At 42.6% G+C, this 18,576-nt stretch overlaps 1 protein-coding gene across 1 annotated transcript in view; it reads right to left on the reverse strand.

Moving 5' to 3' along the window:
* ETS1 (ETS proto-oncogene 1, transcription factor) overlaps nucleotides 1–18,112 on the reverse strand; it is a 134,326-nt gene extending 116,214 nt beyond the window's left edge. The window contains exons 1-2 of the mRNA XM_070952253.1: nucleotides 18,029–18,112; nucleotides 8,624–8,768 (exon numbers count right to left, since the gene is read on the reverse strand). Coding sequence (XP_070808354.1) covers nucleotides 8,624–8,768; nucleotides 18,029–18,097 — 214 coding nt within the window. The 5' untranslated portion in view covers nucleotides 18,098–18,112. The remainder of the gene's footprint in view (nucleotides 1–8,623; nucleotides 8,769–18,028) is intronic.
* Between the last annotated feature and the right edge of the window lie 464 nt (nucleotides 18,113–18,576).

The following is an 18,576-nucleotide window of genomic DNA, read 5'->3' on the forward strand; positions in this document are numbered from 1 at the left end:
TGCTGCCCTTCTCCGGAGACTCAGGGCGGCTTACAATGTGCTAAGCAATAGCCTTCATACTTTTGTATATTTATACAAAGTCAGCTTATTGCCCCCACAAACTGGGTCCTCATTTCACCTACCTTAGAAAGGATGGAAGGCTGAGTCAACCTTGAGCCTTGGAGAGATTCGAACCAGCAGTAATTGCAGGCAGCTGTGTTAATAACAGGGTGCTTAGACCACTGTACTATCAAGGCTCCTCCACTGTACTATCAAGGCTCCTTATCTATGTTTCCTGGGAAAATACATGGGAAAATCCCATTGTGGGGAGGCAAATCCATTTAGGGTTAGGCCAGTGGTGAAATCCAATTTTTTTTACTGCAGGTTCTGTGGGCATGGCTTGGTGGACATGATGTGGTGTGGCTTGGTGGGCGTGGCTTGATGGGAGTGGCAGGGGAAGAATACTGCAAAATCTCCATTCCCTCCCCACTCCAGGGGAAGGATACTGCAAAATCTCCATTCCCACCTCACTCTGGGGCCAGCCAGAGGTCGTATTTGTCAATTCTCCGAACTACTCAAAATTTCCGCTACTGGTTCTCCAAACTACTCAAAATTTCCGCTACCGGTTCTCCAGAACATGTCAGAACCTGCTGGATTTCACCCTTGGTTAGGTCTCCGTGAATTCAGAGAGCAAAATTGACATTGCCAATGGATTTCAAGCGCACAAGTATGCTTAAGAGGGTGCTGACTTTTTGAGCCTGCCTTATCTACGTTTCTTGGTAAAATCCCATTGGGGGGCAAATTCACTTAGGTTTAGGATTAGGTCTCCATGAATTCGTATAGCAAAATGGGCTGGTAAAATACATGGGAATCCTGGGATGCCAGATTTGCTCCATTACTCATGGAGCAATAATGGCAAAAGTTTGTCAAATTGGTTGTAACTCCCTTAACAACTGCTTTGCTTAGCAATGGAATTTTTGGTCCCAACAATGGTCATAAATTGAGCACTACCTACATCCTACTGTGAATAAGAGCTTTTCCAAACATCTTGGAATGGGGGGCTGAGATGCCCCCTTAAGAAATCCATGCAACCTGGATGATGTAATTTAAAAAAAAATTAGATTGTGCAGAAATAGACAGATTGACACTAAAAATAAAAGAAAAAGAAGATACAGAATATTTTCGAACATGAGACTTGTTTTATAAATGGTTGGATAGGAGAAATTGGGAGTGGAAAAATATTATTATATATAAATAAATTGATCCAGACAATACGCTGTTCATTAAGCACTTACGTATGTAATGTGAAAATATACAGCAGTGGCCAAAATTGTGGAAACCTTTTGGGAAAAGTGTATTTTCTAAAACTAGCTAATAACACCACTTTTTTTTGAAATAGTACCATAAAATTATATATCAATGGAAAGATAATTTAATCAAGAACGTAATGCAATAACTTTTATGAGGGTTTGCTATTAGAATAGCAGTTACAGTATAAAGAAGAAAAGTGAAACACGTAGAAAAAACAAGATATACAAAAATTATCCATAGAAACCATAGAACCATAGAACCATAGAAAAAATGAGATATACAAAAATTATCACCATGTCAGTTAATATTTAGTTGGGTAACCTTTAGCATGAATTACGGCCTTACAATGTCTTCCCATGGAGTGAACCAAGTCTTTTAGTTCTGCAGCTGTTCTAATGTGAAACCAACATTGAAGGATGGCTTCTATTAACTGGGTTTTATTGCTGGGTGGCTTCTGACTAACAAGTTTCTTTAGTCGGCTTCATAGATTTTCAATTGGGTTAAGGTCTGGGCTATTCCCAGGCCATTCTAGCAGTGAAATAGGATTATCTTGAAACTCCAAAAAAAAAAAAAAAAGAAAAGAAAGAAGAAAAGAAAAGAAAAGAAAAGAAAAGAAAAGAAAAAAAAAAAAAAGAAAAGAAAAAGTGGTGTTATTAGCCATTAAACCTCAAAAATACACTTTTCCCAAAAGGTTTCCACAATTTTGGCCACTACTGTATAAATAAACGGTTTAAAAAAAAAAAAAAAACCATGCAACCCATTCATTTCTTGCAACCCATTGCTAGGGAAGAAGTGACTGCAGGGAGTAGGTTTTCTACTTATCAGTCGCCCCTTGCTCATCTCAAAATGCAAGAGCTATTCAAAGGGTTGTAGGAAGGTGGAAATATCCCCCAATGGTCACTGGCCAAGTAAATTCACATGGGCAAACGGGGAAATCACACACAATGGTAGAAACTGGGTGTGGAGACCAGCAGCAGCCAGAGACTCCAGGCTGAATCAGATGCCTGAACAGGGGCTTTTGTGAGGGAGGCCCCCTTCCACTCACAGACCCCCCCCCAGCCAAGGGAGGACGAGAAGCCAAGAGAGAAAGACTTCAGTCATTCATGCAGAATTCTTGGGCAGCATCCTACCCAACGGCTGCCAATGGCTCCGGGCTGGTCTTGGGCACAGGACAGTAGGCAGGAAAAAAGGCAGATAGAGAAAGAGAGAGAGATTTTGGGAGGGGGAGAGACTATGAATGAAGCTAGGCAGCTGCATAATCCATAGTGTACAAATGAGTTTTTATTGCCTAGCACTTCGTTTGACTGCCATGTGCAAGTCAAAGGGTAGTTTTTCCTTGCCTCCCATGGCTTCATCTCTTTCTCCCTCTCTCTCTCTCTTCCTCTCTCTTTTCTCTCATTCTTTCTCTCTCTCCTCTATCTCTGTTTTGCTCTTTTTCTCTCTCCCCCCTCTTTCTCCCTCCTTCTCATATCTCTTTCTTACTACCTCTCCTTTGTCTCTCTCCTTCCCTCTCTTTCTCCATCTGCCACTTTCTCCCTCCCTCCCTCTTTCTCCCTCCCTCCCTCTTTCTCCCTCCCTCCCTCCCCCTCTTTTTTCTCTCACTCTTTCTCTTCCTCTCTTTTCTCTCACTCTTCCTCTCTCCTCTTTCTCTGTCTTGCTCTTTCTCTCCCCCTCTCTCTTTCTCCCTCCTTCTCACATCTCTTTCTTCTTACCTCTCCTTTCTCTCTCTCTCTCCTTCCATCTCTTTCTCCATCTCCCACTTTCTCCCACCCTCTCTCTTTTTCCTTCCCTCCCTCTTTCCCTCCCTCCCTCCCCCTCTTTCTCTTCCTCTCTCTTTTCTCTCACTCTTCCTCTCTCTCTTCTTTCTCTGTCTTGCTCTTTCTCTCTCCCCTTTCTCTTTCTCCCTCCTTCTCACATCTCTTTCTTCCTACCTCTCCTTTCCCTCCCTCCCTCTCTCTTTCTCCCTCCCTCCCTCTTTCCCTCCATTCTCCCCCCTCTTTCTCTCTCTAATTTGCATTTCATCCATAGCCTTGACTCCTCCGTCTGCAACTCTCTGTAAATCTTTCCGATGCCCCTTGGTAGGGAAACGGAGAAGGCCTGAGAGGTGCCCATGTAGTTGTGCCCCTTTCTCCTGCTGTTTTCCTTTTCCAAACCTCTGAGCCTCCCCTCCCCATCTCCAGCAGATGTGCTTTCTTTGAGAAAAGGAGTCCCATTCATCTCTTCCGAAAGAGTGCGGGGGAGGTGGCTGCAGGGGTGGGGGGGAACGGACAGGGAGGGAGGGAGGGATGACAGAAGGGGCTGAGAAAGGAAAAAAGAAGCTGCAGTTAAAAATAGGATAAAAAGAATGCCAAAAAAATTGCACAGCATTCTCTTTTAAGCCCGGCTTTGAAAGCGCACTGCAGCTGGAGAAGCCATTGGGGCTGCTGAGCCATGTTGGCCTTTGCAAACACACACAGACATGCACGCTGATGCACACACACGCACACACAAGAGGGACACATCCTTCCTACAAGGAAAGAATCTGGAATTGGGCCCAGAAACTGCATACAAAGAGAACTTTCCTCTAGGGAGGAGAGAGAAAGAGAGAGGGGGGGGAGGGAGGGAGGGAGAGAGAGAGAGAGAGAGAGAGAGAGAGAGAGAGAGAGAGAGCGCATGAATGGGAAAATAGCCTGGGCAGAAGAGTCCCAAAAGTGGAGAGGGCAGAGGGTGTCACAGAAGGGGGAAGAGGGCAGGGGTGGGCTGCTGGGGGTTCGCAGGGGTTCGGGAGAACCCCTAGCTAAGATTCTGTGCAGTTTGGAGAACCCCCAAATCCCACTCCTGGCTGGCCTTGCCCACCCCACCTGTCCCCTCCCAGGAGTCCCCACACAGCGCATTTTGAATGCAGGTAAGTGCAGGGTGTGCATGGAGGTTCAGGGAGCGTGAAAAACGGGCCTACCGGAGGTTCCGGCTCCAGAGGGTTTCCGGAGCCTGGGGAGGCTGTTTTCATCCTCCTGGAGGCTCAAGGAAAGCCTCCAGAGCTTGGGGAGGGCAAAAACTCCCCCCTCCCGCCGTGGTGCAGGAGGCCAACTAGGCCACGCCCACCATGGCCACGCCCACCCAGCAACCAAGCAGAGAACCCCTTACTAAAATTTTTGAAGCTCACTCCTGGAAGTGGGGCACTGTCACCTCTAGAAGCCCTAGAACAGTGTTACTCAACCTTGGTAGCTTGAAGATGGGTGGACTTCAACTCCCAGAATCCCTCAGCCAGCAGCGCTGGCTGGGGGATTCTGGGAGTTGGAGTCCACCCATCTTCAAGCTACCAAGGTTGAGAAACACTGCCCTAGAACCTTCCACTAACAATACATTTGAAATTTATTCCATCTCGCTCCAAATCTACAGGATCGTCCTTGTTTCACTCAGAATAGGAAAGTGGCTGTCCAAAGGGACAGAGGCTGGTTTCAACAGCTGATATGGGTTCTCCCAGGGGCTCCTAGACTGCACTACCCATCATTCTTGACCACAGGCCCCGCTGAACAGCATGAAGGGCACTCAAGTCCAACAAGGCACAGAAGAGCATCCATTTCCCTTTCCTACCCTAGATGTTTCTCCATGACCAACAGGTAATCCTCAACTTACAACCATTCAATTCTTTCCGGTCACTGAGCCTTGATCCTTGAGATACGATGGGGAGGCTACCAATATGGATTCCAACCTTGTGTCCAAGCTTTTGGCTTGCCTGGGCCACTTATTGTTTGAAGAGGAATTTTTTTGGGCTGCGTACAAAATATATGATATAAGTAATGTATATAAATAACAAACTCCTTTTTTATATTTTTATTATCTTGTGGGGCAGTGCAGGACCACATGTGGCCTATGGGATACAGGTTAGACACACCTGGTCTAAATTAACTTCCAGAGGTTTCCCAGATGCTTTTCAACCCAAGTGGAAAATGCTGGGCATAAAACTAAGATACTCCCTGTATAAAACACAGAGTGGGTGCCATCCCTTAAAGCTACAGTACTCGGTTTGCTCCAACGTAAAGCTTCTATTTTCATTAGGCAAGTTATCTGCGCAGAAGCATTCTGATGATGTCGGGATCAGTGGGCGGAGCCTCCCTCTGCTTTTACTACCAGTTCTATAGAACCGGTCCGAACCGGGGGCAACCCACCACTGGTGTACATGCACATGCGTGACTGCCCATGATATTTACAGTGTCGCTTGCATGAGTGGGGACACGAGGGTGCACATGGAGGTGCATGCACCAGGCGGCCACTCACAGGGCCCAGTGGTGATTAGCATATGGCCCACAGGTTGGGGTCCCCTGTCTTAAAGTACAAAGGATATATAAAAGCTTGAGGCTTTTAGAATTTGGGACTTTCACATAAAATGAGCTCAGCTCAGCAATGAAAATCTCCCTGTTGTGGATTGATTTGATGGTGGGTGGGTGGGCGAATGGGTGGATGGATTGGTTGGAGAGAGAGAGAGAGAGAGAGGAATTATATATTATACGATCATGTGAAGTGTCAATGCCACTTTATAATGCCTTGGTAAAGCCACACTTGGAATACTGCATCCAGTTTTGGTCGCCACAATGTAAAAAAGATGTGGAGACTCTAGAAAGAGTGCAGAGAAGAACAACAAAGATGATTAGGGGACTGGAAGCTAAAACATATGAAGAACAGTTGCAGGAACTGGGTATGTCTAGTTTGATGAAAAGAAGGACCAGGGGAGACATGACAGCAGTGTTCCAATATCTCAGGGGTTGCCACAAAGAAGAGGGAGTCAAACTATTCTCCACAGCACCTGAGGGTAGAACAAGAAGCAATGGGTGGAAACTAATCAAGGAGAAATTTCCTGAAGGTTAGAACAATTAATCAGTGGAACAACTTGCCTCCAGAAGTTGTAAATGCTCCAACACTGGAAGTTTTTAAGAAGAGATTGGACAACCATTTGTCTGAAGTGGTGTAGGGTTTCCTGCCTAAGCAGGGGGTTGGACTAGATGACCTCCAAGGTCCCTTCCAACCCTGTTATTCTATTCTAAGAAATATAGGAAGCTACTTCCCAGAGACACAATTACGGAAAGCTCTCCAAAACATCTTTTAGTCTTTTTTTGCAAGTGACTTCTTGAATGATTGCATTACATTGCATTATTTTTCTCTTGGGACATATATGGAGACCTCCAGGAATGGAATTTCCATAATAACACTGAGATAAGTTGAGAGATGTTGTACAAACGCACAAGATTTCCACAAGATTTTGCTTAGGAGGCAGTGGATCAGTGGTGGGTTGCCCCCAGTTCATACCGGTTCGCAAGAACTGGTAGTAAAACTGGCAGGAGGCTCCGCCCACAGCCCCGGATGTCATCATAGACAATCTGCGCATGCACAGAAGCTTGGCACGCGCACAAGCGAAGCGAGCATGCACGTGTGATCCCATCGCGAACCGGTAGTAAAGGTAAGTAGAGCCCACCCCTGCAGTGAATATGCTGAGTTTATCCATTGCTTCTTCAATCTCAGCTGGTTCTCCTTGGCTGTTCCTGAGCAGTTCAAAACGGGGCAATAAATACCCACACACCCTCTTCTTTTAGTAAAGCTGGAGTCCCAAAGGATTTAGAAATAAGAATCTTTGTGCATGTTTTTAATGCAAGGACCATCTCTTCCTTCATTCCACGGCTGACCGCAAGAAGAAGAACTTACCATACCTCTTTAGAAGTATCTTTGGAACTCCAGGACAGAGATAAGATTCCGAGGCAAAATTCTTTGCATCTAAACAATCTTTCTTTCAAAGAGATCCAAAGCCTGGGTTTTATGGCACAGTGAAGTTCTAAGTCACGCTTTCTTCCTACCAAAGCACTTCGTAATCTTATCTGCATGTAAATAATCTGGCTGTGGGAATCAAAGGCCAACATTGCTCGGCCAAAACAAGCAGTGCCCCAATTTTTCCCTCCTCCCCCCCCCCGAATATTTGACGTTTTCACTTAGAGAAGACCCTTGCATCCACCGTGATCGATGGTGATTCTGTGGGCCCTTCCATGCAATTTTCCCAAAACTACTATGAAAGTAGGTGCCTTCTTCCCGTTGGTTTCAATTTCATCATCTAGTTCACAACCATGATGGGCGGCATTGACTGAAGGCTAATAATAAGTAAACAAAAATTAAAAATAAAGCCATGGTAGTCTTCCAGCCAAGCAGAAGCAGACCAGGTAAGATAAAATAAAATAAAATAAAATAAAATAAAATAAAATAAAATAATAAAATAAAATAAAATAAAATAAAATAAAATAAAATAAAATAAAATAAAATAAAATAATAAAATAAAATAAAATAAATAAAATAAAATAAAATAAAATAAAATAAAATAATAAAATAAAATAAAATAAATAAAATAAAATAAAATAAAATAAATAATAAAATAAAATAAAATAATAAAATAATAAAATAAAATAAAATAATAAAATAAAATAAAAGAATATAAAAGAAAAGAAAAGAAATAATGAAATAAAATAAAATAATAAAATAAAATAAAATAAAATAAAATGCATGCTGATGTACTAAAGTCTAACTTAGGTATTAGAGATGATATGTTCGGTATGTTTATTTATTTATTTATTTATTTATTTATTTATTTATTTATTTATTTATTTATTTATTTATTTATTTATTTATTGTCCAATTTATATGCCACCCTTCTCCGTAGACTCAGGGCGGCTTACAATGCATTATAGCAATAGCCTGCATACTTTTTTGTATATACCTGCTTATTAGGGCTTTTGGGCCCCCCTAAGCGGTGTTGTTCTATACAAAGCTGGCTTATTGCCCCCACAATCCGGGTCCTCAATTTACCTACCTCGAAAGATGGGAAGGCTGAGTCAACCTTGAGCCTGGTGAGAGTCGAACTTGCACTAATTGTAGGCAGCTGGCAGCTAGCACTTAACAGCAGTTTAGTCCGCTGCACCACCTTTATTGTTACCTTTTATTGTTAGGCTTTTTTACCTATTAATAGCTTTGAACAATAAACAAACACATACACATGCTATAAATAGATTAAACCAAGTAGATGCAAGGCACTTTTATGTAGCTCCTTCGGTGTGCATTTTTACATCTCTTGAGACGTACAACACAAGTCATGGCTCTTTACAGGAGGACAATATTGTTGTCTACTCAATATCACCGAAAGATTGGGAGAAAGTGGCTTGCTTAACATTTCCTGGCAAGTTCCTGGTAAAGGCAAGAAGTAGCAGAAATTTCCTGATTTGTAACTCATTACATTATACCATAGCAAGAAGGGAAGGACATAAAAGAAACATTTTCCAGCCAGCAAAGGGAAAAAGAGACGGACAGGATTATCTTCTACCTGTGCTGTGATAGTCTAAACCGGTGGGCACTTCCTGGATTGCCGTCTCATCCCAAAGGGAATAGATCGCCCTCTGCTGGTAGCAATTGGACTGGAACCCGCAGCTCATCCAGGGGTCTTCGTAGGAACCGACATCTCCAGGTCTCTGTGCAAAAAGTAAAACACGGAGTTAAGAAGGAGAAGTCCACTTTGGGAGAGGAAGGATTGTTTAATTTGCCGACAGCAGGGACAGCTGCAGTTACGACTTCTGTTCATTTATAAAACACGGATTCTTTATTATGACTAATTACGGGGTGTGTTTTCTGAATATCTCCAAATCAACGCTATCGTGATGGGTGAAGGAAGGAAGACCGCACCCTTTCCAACTTCTGTCCAAGATTAATTGCATCGCCCGGCACAACATTAGGATCACAAAAAGCTGAATGAGTCCTAAAATGAGCCATGGTGGCACAGTGGTTAGAGTGCAGTACTGGAGGCTACTTCTGTCGACTGCCGGCTGCCTGCAATTTGGCAGTTCAAATCTCACCAGGCTCAAGGTTGACTCAGCCTTCCATTCTTCCGAGGTGGGTAAAATGAGGACCCAAATTGTTGGGGGCAATATGCTGACTTTGTAAACTGCTGTAAAGCACTGTGAAGTGGTATATAAGTGCTATTGCTAAGTGCTAAAATACACCATCTGCACCAGGGATGAAATTCAGCAGGTTCTGACAGGTTCTGGAGAACCGGTAACGGAAATTTTGAGTAGTTCCGAGAACTGGCAAATATCACCTCTGGTTGGCCCTAGAGTAGGGTGGGAATGGAGATTTTGCAGTACCCTTCCCCTGCCACGCCCACCAAGCCACACCCACCAAGCCACACCACGCCCACCAAGCCACGCCCACAGAACCAGTAGTAAAAAAAATTGAATTCCACCACTGATCTTCAAATAAGATTTGAGTCTGGATATTTATTTATTTATTGGTTTGATTTATATGCCGCCCTTCTCCGGAGACTCAGGGCGGCTTCCAATGCGTTAAGCAATAGCCTTCATACTTTTGTATATACCTGCTTAGTAGGGCTTTCGCCCCCCCCCCCCCAACAGTGTTCTTTTTTATACAAAGTCAGCTTATTGCCCCCACAATCCGGGTCCTCATTTTATCTACCTTGAAAGGATGGAAGGCTGAGTCAACCTTCAGCCTGGTGAGATTTGAATTTGCAGTAATTGCAGGCAGCTGGTGCTATTTAACAGCACTTTAGTCTGCTGCGCCACCAAGGTATATACTAAATTAAAAAACCCAAGCATCTGTATCTATTTTATTGAAATTCCTCTGAAGTATGGCAAAGAGTTTTGCCTTTCTTACCTTAGGGACCAGAGATTTATATGGGCTGTTTATTTTAAAAAGTCTCAGTGTTGAATTCCTACAGGAATCCTTGAAGTTTGGGAATAAAAAATGAACTTTAAGGCACAAAAAAATAGTGGTTGGAAGTGAACTGCGGGCCGAGTATCAGCTACTTTCATCCTATAATAGTTTTGGTCAATCATGTGTGAGATCAACCAACCGGAATTGACAAAGCAGATAGACTGGAAGGGCTTTGATGTGAGACTTCCTATTCCCGCACGTAGAACAATCTCAGTGTGATTGAGGACTGAGTGGTACAATAGCTACAGTCACCCACTTCAGGTCTCCGGAGAGACCTGGTCACTTTAAAATACATCTACCGAACAAAGACATTTGTTAATTGCAAGCTATGAAATGCAAACACGAATGAGTAATTGTGACTGGGCACTTGGTCACAATATGGCACAGAACAGTGTCTCCTCTAAGTGTCGGTCTCCTTTGAACAACTCTGAGTAAAAATTAGAAGGTCTAATAAAGGAGAATATTAAAATTAGAAGGTCTGATGAATTCTGACGCAAACGCATTTAATACAATCTTCTCCTCATTGTATCAGCCTGTCCACCCAGTCAGACAGGTAGGGAATAACACAATGTCAGAGTTAGAAGGGACCTTGGAGGTCTTCTAGCTCAAGGTTGACTCAGCCTTCCATCCTTCCGAGGTAGGTAAAATGAGGACCCGGATTGTGGGGGCAAGAAGCTGACTTTGTATAAAAAAGAACACCGCTTGGGGGGGTGCAAAAGTCCTACTAAGCAGGTATATAAAAAAAGTATTGAAAGTAACAAACCTAGCGGAGATGGCAAAAATTTCGGTGTACTTGAAGGAACATTCAAATGAAAGATATTTAAGGGACTGGAGAAAATGGATAGATTATATTCAAAGTAAATACCGGGATAAGAAGTTGCAGATAGGTTATGAATAAATATGTAAATATTTGGCGTGTTTTTAGGTAATTAAGTTAGCAGGGTAATTAGGGAATTGAAGGAATAGGAGATGCTGAATGTTATAATTATTTAGATTAGGATGGATTATGATTGTTGAATGATATACCCTGTAATTTGTTCTGGGAAGAGTGGGGGAGGTGGGCAGATGGGAAGGGGAAGGGGTGGGGGGAGGGGTGGGGGGGTAAGGGAGAGGAGGGGGGAGGGGTGGTAGGGAAGGGGGGCAATAAACATGTAAACCTTCTGTAAAACTTTTTAATAATAAAAAAAAAGTATGAAGGCTATTGCTTAACGCATTGTAAGCCGCCCTGAGTCTCCGGAGAAGGGCGGCATATAAATCGAACCAATAAATAAATAAATAAATAAATAAATAAATAAATAAATAAATAAATAAATAAATAAATAAATAAATAAATAAATAAATCGTCCGGGGTCTCCAACCTTGGCAACTTTATGACTTGTGGACTTCAACTCCCAGAATTCCTCAGCCAGCGCATGCTTTATGACTTGAAGTCCACAAGTCTTGAAGTTGTCAAGGTTGGAGACCCCTGTTCTAGTCCAACTCCCTGCTCCATTCAGGAGACCCTACACCACTTCAGACCAATGGTTGTCCAATCTCTTCTTAAAAACTTCCAGCGTTGGAGCACTTATAACTTCTGGAGGCAAGTTGTTCCACTGATTAATTCTCTACTTATTAGTTTAAATGTCCATATTTTCCATGCGCAAGTCACCCTCATTCCTGACAGTTTTGCGTTTCTCCCTAAAATGCACATTTTTTTTCTGCATGCAGGTAGTCCTCAAGTCACAACTTCACATTCAGTGACCATTCAAAGTTACAAACAGCGACTTAGGGCCATTTTTCACAACTACAATTGTGGCAGCAGCCCTGGGCTCACATGATAAAAATTCGGATGCTTGACAAATGGTTCCTATTTATGACAGTTGCAGTGTCCTAGGGCAGGGGTGGGCAATTGTGGCTCTTTTACAACCTGTGGATTTCACCTCCTAGGTTGGCGGTCTCAGGAATTCTGGGAGTTGAAGTCTACAGGTTATAAAAGAGCCACAATTGCCCACCCCTGTCCTAGGGTCATGTGATCACCCTTTGCCACCTTCTGATGGGCAAGACAGATTCTCTTCACAACCGTGTTACTCAGTTAAGAAGTGCAGTGATTTTGACTTAACAACTGTGCCAAGAAAGGTCATAAAATGGGACAAAACGCACTTAAACAGTGTTTCGCTTAGCAACAGAAATGTTGGGTTCAGTTGTCATCTTATGATTTATGATGAATGAATTTTATGATCATGATCATGATTTATCACGTATAGCTTGTATGTACAGTGACACCTTATGCAATGGAGACAAATTCCTCATGTGTCTAATCATACTTGGTCAATAAAGAATTCAATTCTATTCCTATTCTTCCTATTATTCTGTTCTCTACTTTACTCTCTACTGTCTACTCTACTCTCTGCTCTCTACTCTCTACTCTACTCTCTACTCTACTCTTTCCTTTCCTATTCCTATTCCTCCTATTATTCTATTCTCTACTTTATTCTCTACTCTACTCTATTCTCTACTCTACTCTCTACTCTTTCCTTTCCTTTCCTGTTCCTATTATTCTCTTCTATTCTCTTCTCTCTACTCTACTCTACTCTACTCTACTCTACTCTACTCTACTCTTTTCTTTCCTATTCCTATTCTCATTCCTCCTATTATTCTATTCTATTCTCTACTCTATTCTCTACTCTACGCTTTCCTTTCCTATGCCTATTCCTCCTATTATTCTATTCTCTACTCTATTCTCTACTCTCTACTCTACTCTCTACTCTCCTATTCCTATTCCTCCTATTATTCTATTCTCTACTCTATTCTCTATTCTACTATACTCTTTCCTTTCCTATTCCTATTCTTTTGTCAACGACTCCCTGTATTTCTCTTTTTCATTTTAGAATGAAGATAGACAGACAGACAGAGACAGACAGACTTTTCATGATGGGTGACTGAAAATCAAGCAATTTCTCTCAGTGATGGCCCAAGAAAGATGCTGCAAAGGAATGCATGGTTCAGAATGCCAAAAGTTATTACTTCAACTCTGGATAATGATTACAAAAGTATGTCCATGCAGGCTTATCTTCCTTTGATTTCAGAAGTTATTAAGATCAAACCCAGTAGCTACAAGCTATGAACTTCTATCTTCTCTGGATCAATTACCATAATTCCCAGGGTAAAGGAATGCTGACCATCTATAGGTCTCCAGGTCTTCAGAACCTCTAAGCAAAAAATTGCCAGACCTTTTATTAAGCTTAGCTATAATTAACCCATGCTGAAATGAAAACTCCTTCTATCCAACAGATTATTATATCCAGTTAGCCCGATGCAAGTACAACCTGTAGAAGTGAACCTGTTTGTAAATTATTATGATCCAATCCATGCAATTTCATACAGGGACAATGCAAGAAGAATGTCATAGTTTGTATCTTCGGAAAGGTGAAGGATCAGAGCAGGGGTGAAATCCAGCAGCTTCTGACAGGTTCTGGAGAACCAGTAACGGAAATTTTGAGCAGTTCGGAGAACCAGCAAATACCTCCTCTGGCTGGCCCCAGAATGGGATGGGAATGGAGATTTTGCAGTATCCTTTCCCTGCCATGCCCACCAAGCCATGCCCACCAAGCCACACCACACCACGCCCACCAAACCACGCCCACAGAACCGGTAGTAAAATAAATTTGGATTTCACCACTGATCAGGAGGCTTCAGAGGCCACCAATAGGTCCCATAAAAACATGGATGTCTCAGAAGGGTTGCCTGAGACAGCAAGGTCAAAATTTCCCCTGTCTGGTTGTATTTGACTCTAGGGTGCTCATCTCTGTTTCTTCGCTGAGAGAACCAGTGTTGTCTTGAGACACATCATGGTCATGCGGCCAGCATGACTCCATGCAGAGGTCCATGGAATGCTGTTACTTTCCCACCCAAGTGGTACCCTATTTATCTATTTGCATTTGCATGCTTTCAAATGGCTAGGTGAGCAGGAGCTCGGATAAGCAACGGGAGTTTGCTCTGTCACACTTGGGTCTCGAACTTCCAACCTTCCAGGCAACAAGACCAGCATCTTAACCTCTAGGCTACCTCACCCTATGTCTGAGGCTGCATCTTTGTGACAATCTGGGCTGTGTATAGGATTGCACCTGCCATTTTGATTTCAAGCAGCCCAAATTTGACGTTTATTAAAGGAAACAGTAGAACTTTAAGATGTTTTGGGGCAGTGGAACCATCAGGGAAGGATTTTTAAAGCAGAAACCTTGAAGCCAACAGAAGAAGCAGGAAATCCCACAAATGAAGCAGAAACTTTTAATAATGTCCATTTTTTTTCTTTAAAAAAAAACACCCATTCCCTGCTCTGTCAGAAATGCACCATTACTTTAGTCTAAAATTATTTAGCCTAAAATGCACCATTAAATAATATAAAATTACTCTGGGGTGAGGGGTGACCCCCTCAAGATACTAAGAAATTACATTAACAGCTTTAATAAGACAACCCCTCCCTCCACACACACACACAACTGATTGGGGAATTCTGAGAATTGAAGTCCACATATTTTAACATTGCCAAGATTGAGAAAAACTGCATCAGAGGGGCAGTGGTGGGTTGCCCCCGGTTTGGACAGGTTCGCAAGAACCGGTAGTAAAACCGGCTGGAGGCTCCGTCCACCGCCCTGGATGTCATCATCGGCGATCTGCAAATGTGCGATCCCGTTGCGAACCGGTAGTAAAGTTAAGTAGAACCGACCCCTGTCAGAGGGGCATCTCTGAAGATTTGCTTCACACAACCGTCATTTCAGAGAAGATGGTGTGTCTCATTTGAACATGTCGGCTGGCTTACGGTATTGTGAGTTTGAATGTGATATTATTTAATAAGGAATCCCTGGGTCTGCCAAAAACCTGATTCAGGATTGCAACCATTTCAAAGACTGACTGGGCACAGACATACCCTGTTTCCCTGAAAATAAGACATCCCCTGATAATAAGCCCAATTGGGCTTTTGAGCGCATGCGCTAAAATAAGCCTCCCCCCTGAAAATAAGCCCTCCCCAAAAATATTTAAACACAGAGCTGGAAATCAGGTAAGACGGCAAGAGGAGCCCCATCTTGCTCCATGGGCCCCAAAATAATAAGACCTCCCCAAAAATAAGGCCAAGTGCTTATTTTGGGGTTCAAAAAAATATAAGACAGGGTCTTATTTTTGGGAAAACATGGTAATCCTAAACTGAAATTTCTTTGGTTTATTCAATGAGGCACCATTGATTCGATTTACTTCGTTATGAATTCCCCTTGCTTTACAAGGTGGCAATGGCTGTGTTTTTATCCTAAACTAAATGAAATTAAGCAACAGGATGTCTCAGTGAGATGCATGAATCATAGTCAATAATAAATTAACTTCCTATGAAATGCCCCATGCCAATGTCTATGGAGATTCTCAGACTACATTCTGGACAGAGAGGACTGCTGATTTGAAAGAGGGGTCAAAGAGGCCATCTGTCAGCCCTTCAACCTGCATTTACTCTAGTGCTGACATAAGAAGGAGAAGAGGGGGCAGCTGGCAAGAGGAGGCTTGACTTCTCACCTACTTATTTTCCCTGAAGATAATATCCCCTAGGAGATGAGATGGGAGGGAGGACATTCCTGGGAGCTGAAGTAGTAGATATGGGGAGAGTGAGTTGGAAGAGGGCCAATGAGACGCAGAGAATTGGGGAACGGAAAGGGAAGGTTTGGGGTCAGGAAGTCATTGTTGGCTACGCCACAATCGGGGACAGGTTGTCGTGCTTAATAAAATGAAAGTTTTCTTCAAAGACTATTTGTTTGGAAATGCAATTTATTTTATTTGAGATGACATCGAAACCTGACACCATCTATATCAGGGGTCTCCAACCTTGGCAACTTTAAGCCTGGCAGACTTCAATTCCCAGAAAGCTGGCTGTGGAATTCTGGGAGTTGAAGTCCGCCAGGCTTAAAGTTGCCAAGGTTGGAGACTTCTGATCTATATTAAAACTGAACAGCACTCTTTCAACAGAGGGAGACCATTATGACACCACCTATCTCCTGTTTAAAACACAAGCAGTTCCAAGAAGTTTCCACACTCACTTGCACTATTCAGGTGAGCCTGAGGGCATCGATAAATCTCCAAGCGGCCTCAACAACTCTCAGAGAGAGTGCTAACAACCAGATGACTGCAAGGAATATAACATCTCCCCACCCTTTCCATTCTCCATCATTCTGTCAGAACTGAAGAAGCTTCTTGGATGAGAAGCGAAATCTTCTTGTTTTTTTTTTAAATTTATTTTATTTTAATACAAACAATCCATCTTCCATTAAACAGTGTGTCATCTGGGTACAAATGCTGTGTGCAATAACAATTAAAATTTACAGCCATATTCATTGTTTATCTAAACTTACGGTAATATTGATATACCTTGCATGTCTAATAATGTAACCATTCTCTTCTTAACTTATTTCTATATTCCACTAATCTACTTTTATTTCCAACTTTCATATTTATTCTCTAGCCATCGGTAAAATAGTTCCAATACATTATAATATTCAGTTTGTTCCCTCTCTTTACTTGCAAGTGTTAACCTATTCATTTCTGCACAATTCTAATATTTTCCTAATCACATTCTCATCTGTAGGAATCTCTTCACTTTTCCAGTTTTGTGCAAATACAATCCTAGCTGCAGTTATTACGTGGATAATCAAATATATATATTCTTTACGATAAGTTTCTGGTAAAATCCCCAACAGAAATATTTCAGGTTTCAGGTCAAGGTGTTGTTCTAGCATCTTCTCCAACCACGTATGTATTTTTGTCCAGTGAAGGACATCTTCAAGGACATCCAAAGCCCAGTTGCCTTTTGAAAAAGCACCTTTGGGGAGTCCGATGCCAATGGCTGCTACCTTCTCTGACAGCAGCCTGAACAGACCCTGCTTTACTAAGAAACCCTCCCCAAATTAACTGCGTTCAGAGGAAATGCAATGCCAGCAGAGATGTTTCTTTTGTGACAAAGGTTCATTGCTTAGACAGGAGGGAACATATCTCACTGACAGCGTATCTGCTGAGCCTGCTAATACTTTGGGATAACAGGAAGGGGAACTTCCTTCCCTTCCCCTCTGCTTTCTGACGGCCTGGCTCCATTTATGCACTTGCTCCTCCCAGGCACAACTGTTTCCTTCTTGCCACTGCTCCATAGCTGGTCAACCTCCTATTCTCAAACTCGTTTGAGCAAGCTCCTGATGGCTTTATTTTCATATATATAATTTTACTAAACGCATCAAAATATAAAACAGAAGGGAAAATAAAGATACTGGGAAAGCAGGAAAGGTGAAAAGAGAAGTTTAGGGTAAAGGGGGAAAAAAAAGGGGGGGGGACATTAGCTTCCAGCTCTTTTCAATGCAATAAAATAAAGACGATAACATTGCAGCCTCAACTTTTTGCATTAAAAAAGGTAAAAGTTTCCCTGTCATTCATGTACATTTCTAGGGGGCACTGCTCATCTGTTTCTCGGGGGAGGGAGCCAGCATTGTCCAAAGACACTTCTGTGGTCATGTGACCAGCATTGCTATGCATCAAAACAGTGGTGGGTTGCTCCTGGTTTGCCCCGGTTCGGGAGAACCAGTAGTGGTGGCAGCGGGAGGCTCCGCCCACCCACCCAGACATCATCAAAAATGCTCTGCACATACGCAAAAGCACTACATACTCACAAAGTGAATGCACATGCCTGCGTGCTACTGATAGCGAATTGGTAGCGCCGGAATTTGAAACCCACTACGGCACCAAAGGCATACGGAATGCCGTTACCTTCACACCAAAATGGTACCTATTGATATATTCGCATTTGCATGCTTTTGAACTACTAGATGGGCAGGAGCTTGAACAAGTAACAGGAGCTCACCCCAATGCACAGAGTTCGGGTCTCAAACCCAGGCTTTTCAGCTCTCCAGCTGACAAACTCAGTATCTTTAACCTCTGAGCCATTGCATCCTCACCTTATTTTGCATACTTAGTGTATACTAGCTATTTCTAACAATTTCCTTACCATCATCAGAGGACGAGGCAGGGGATAATGAGACTGATTCGCAATAGTTGTATCCATGTAGTAACTCATGGTTTCCAGGGTGCCTGCAGAAATGGAGAAAAGGAGCTTGTTAAATTGTTACCTAGAGGATCTACTTGAAGCCATAGAAGCAAAAACTTCCATCTGGATGGATGGATTTCCCATTGTCAGACCTTTGAGGCATGCCAGATTAGAAATAGGGTCTACTCAAGTGGGAATGGGACAATGGGACAAAAAGGAAAGCAACCTAGAACTAAGAAGAAATTTCCTGACAGTTAGAATAATTAATCAGTGGAATGACTTGACCCCAGAAGTTGTGAATGCTCCAACACTGGAAATTTTTAAGAAGAGATTGGACAATTATTTGTCTGAAATGATATAGGGCTTCCTGCCTGAGCAGGGGGTTGGACTAGAAGACCTCCAAGGTCCCTTCCAACTCTATTAATCTAATCTAATCAAACCTCCAAGGTCCCTTTCAACTCTGTTATTCCATATTCCATATTCTATTCATTCTTTCCTAATTTCTATTC

Source organism: Pituophis catenifer, unplaced genomic scaffold (genome assembly GCF_029215685.1).
Source record: "Pituophis catenifer annectens isolate HBS135680 unplaced genomic scaffold, rPitCat1.0.hap2 SCAF_12, whole genome shotgun sequence".
NCBI lineage: Eukaryota > Metazoa > Chordata > Lepidosauria > Squamata > Colubridae > Pituophis > Pituophis catenifer.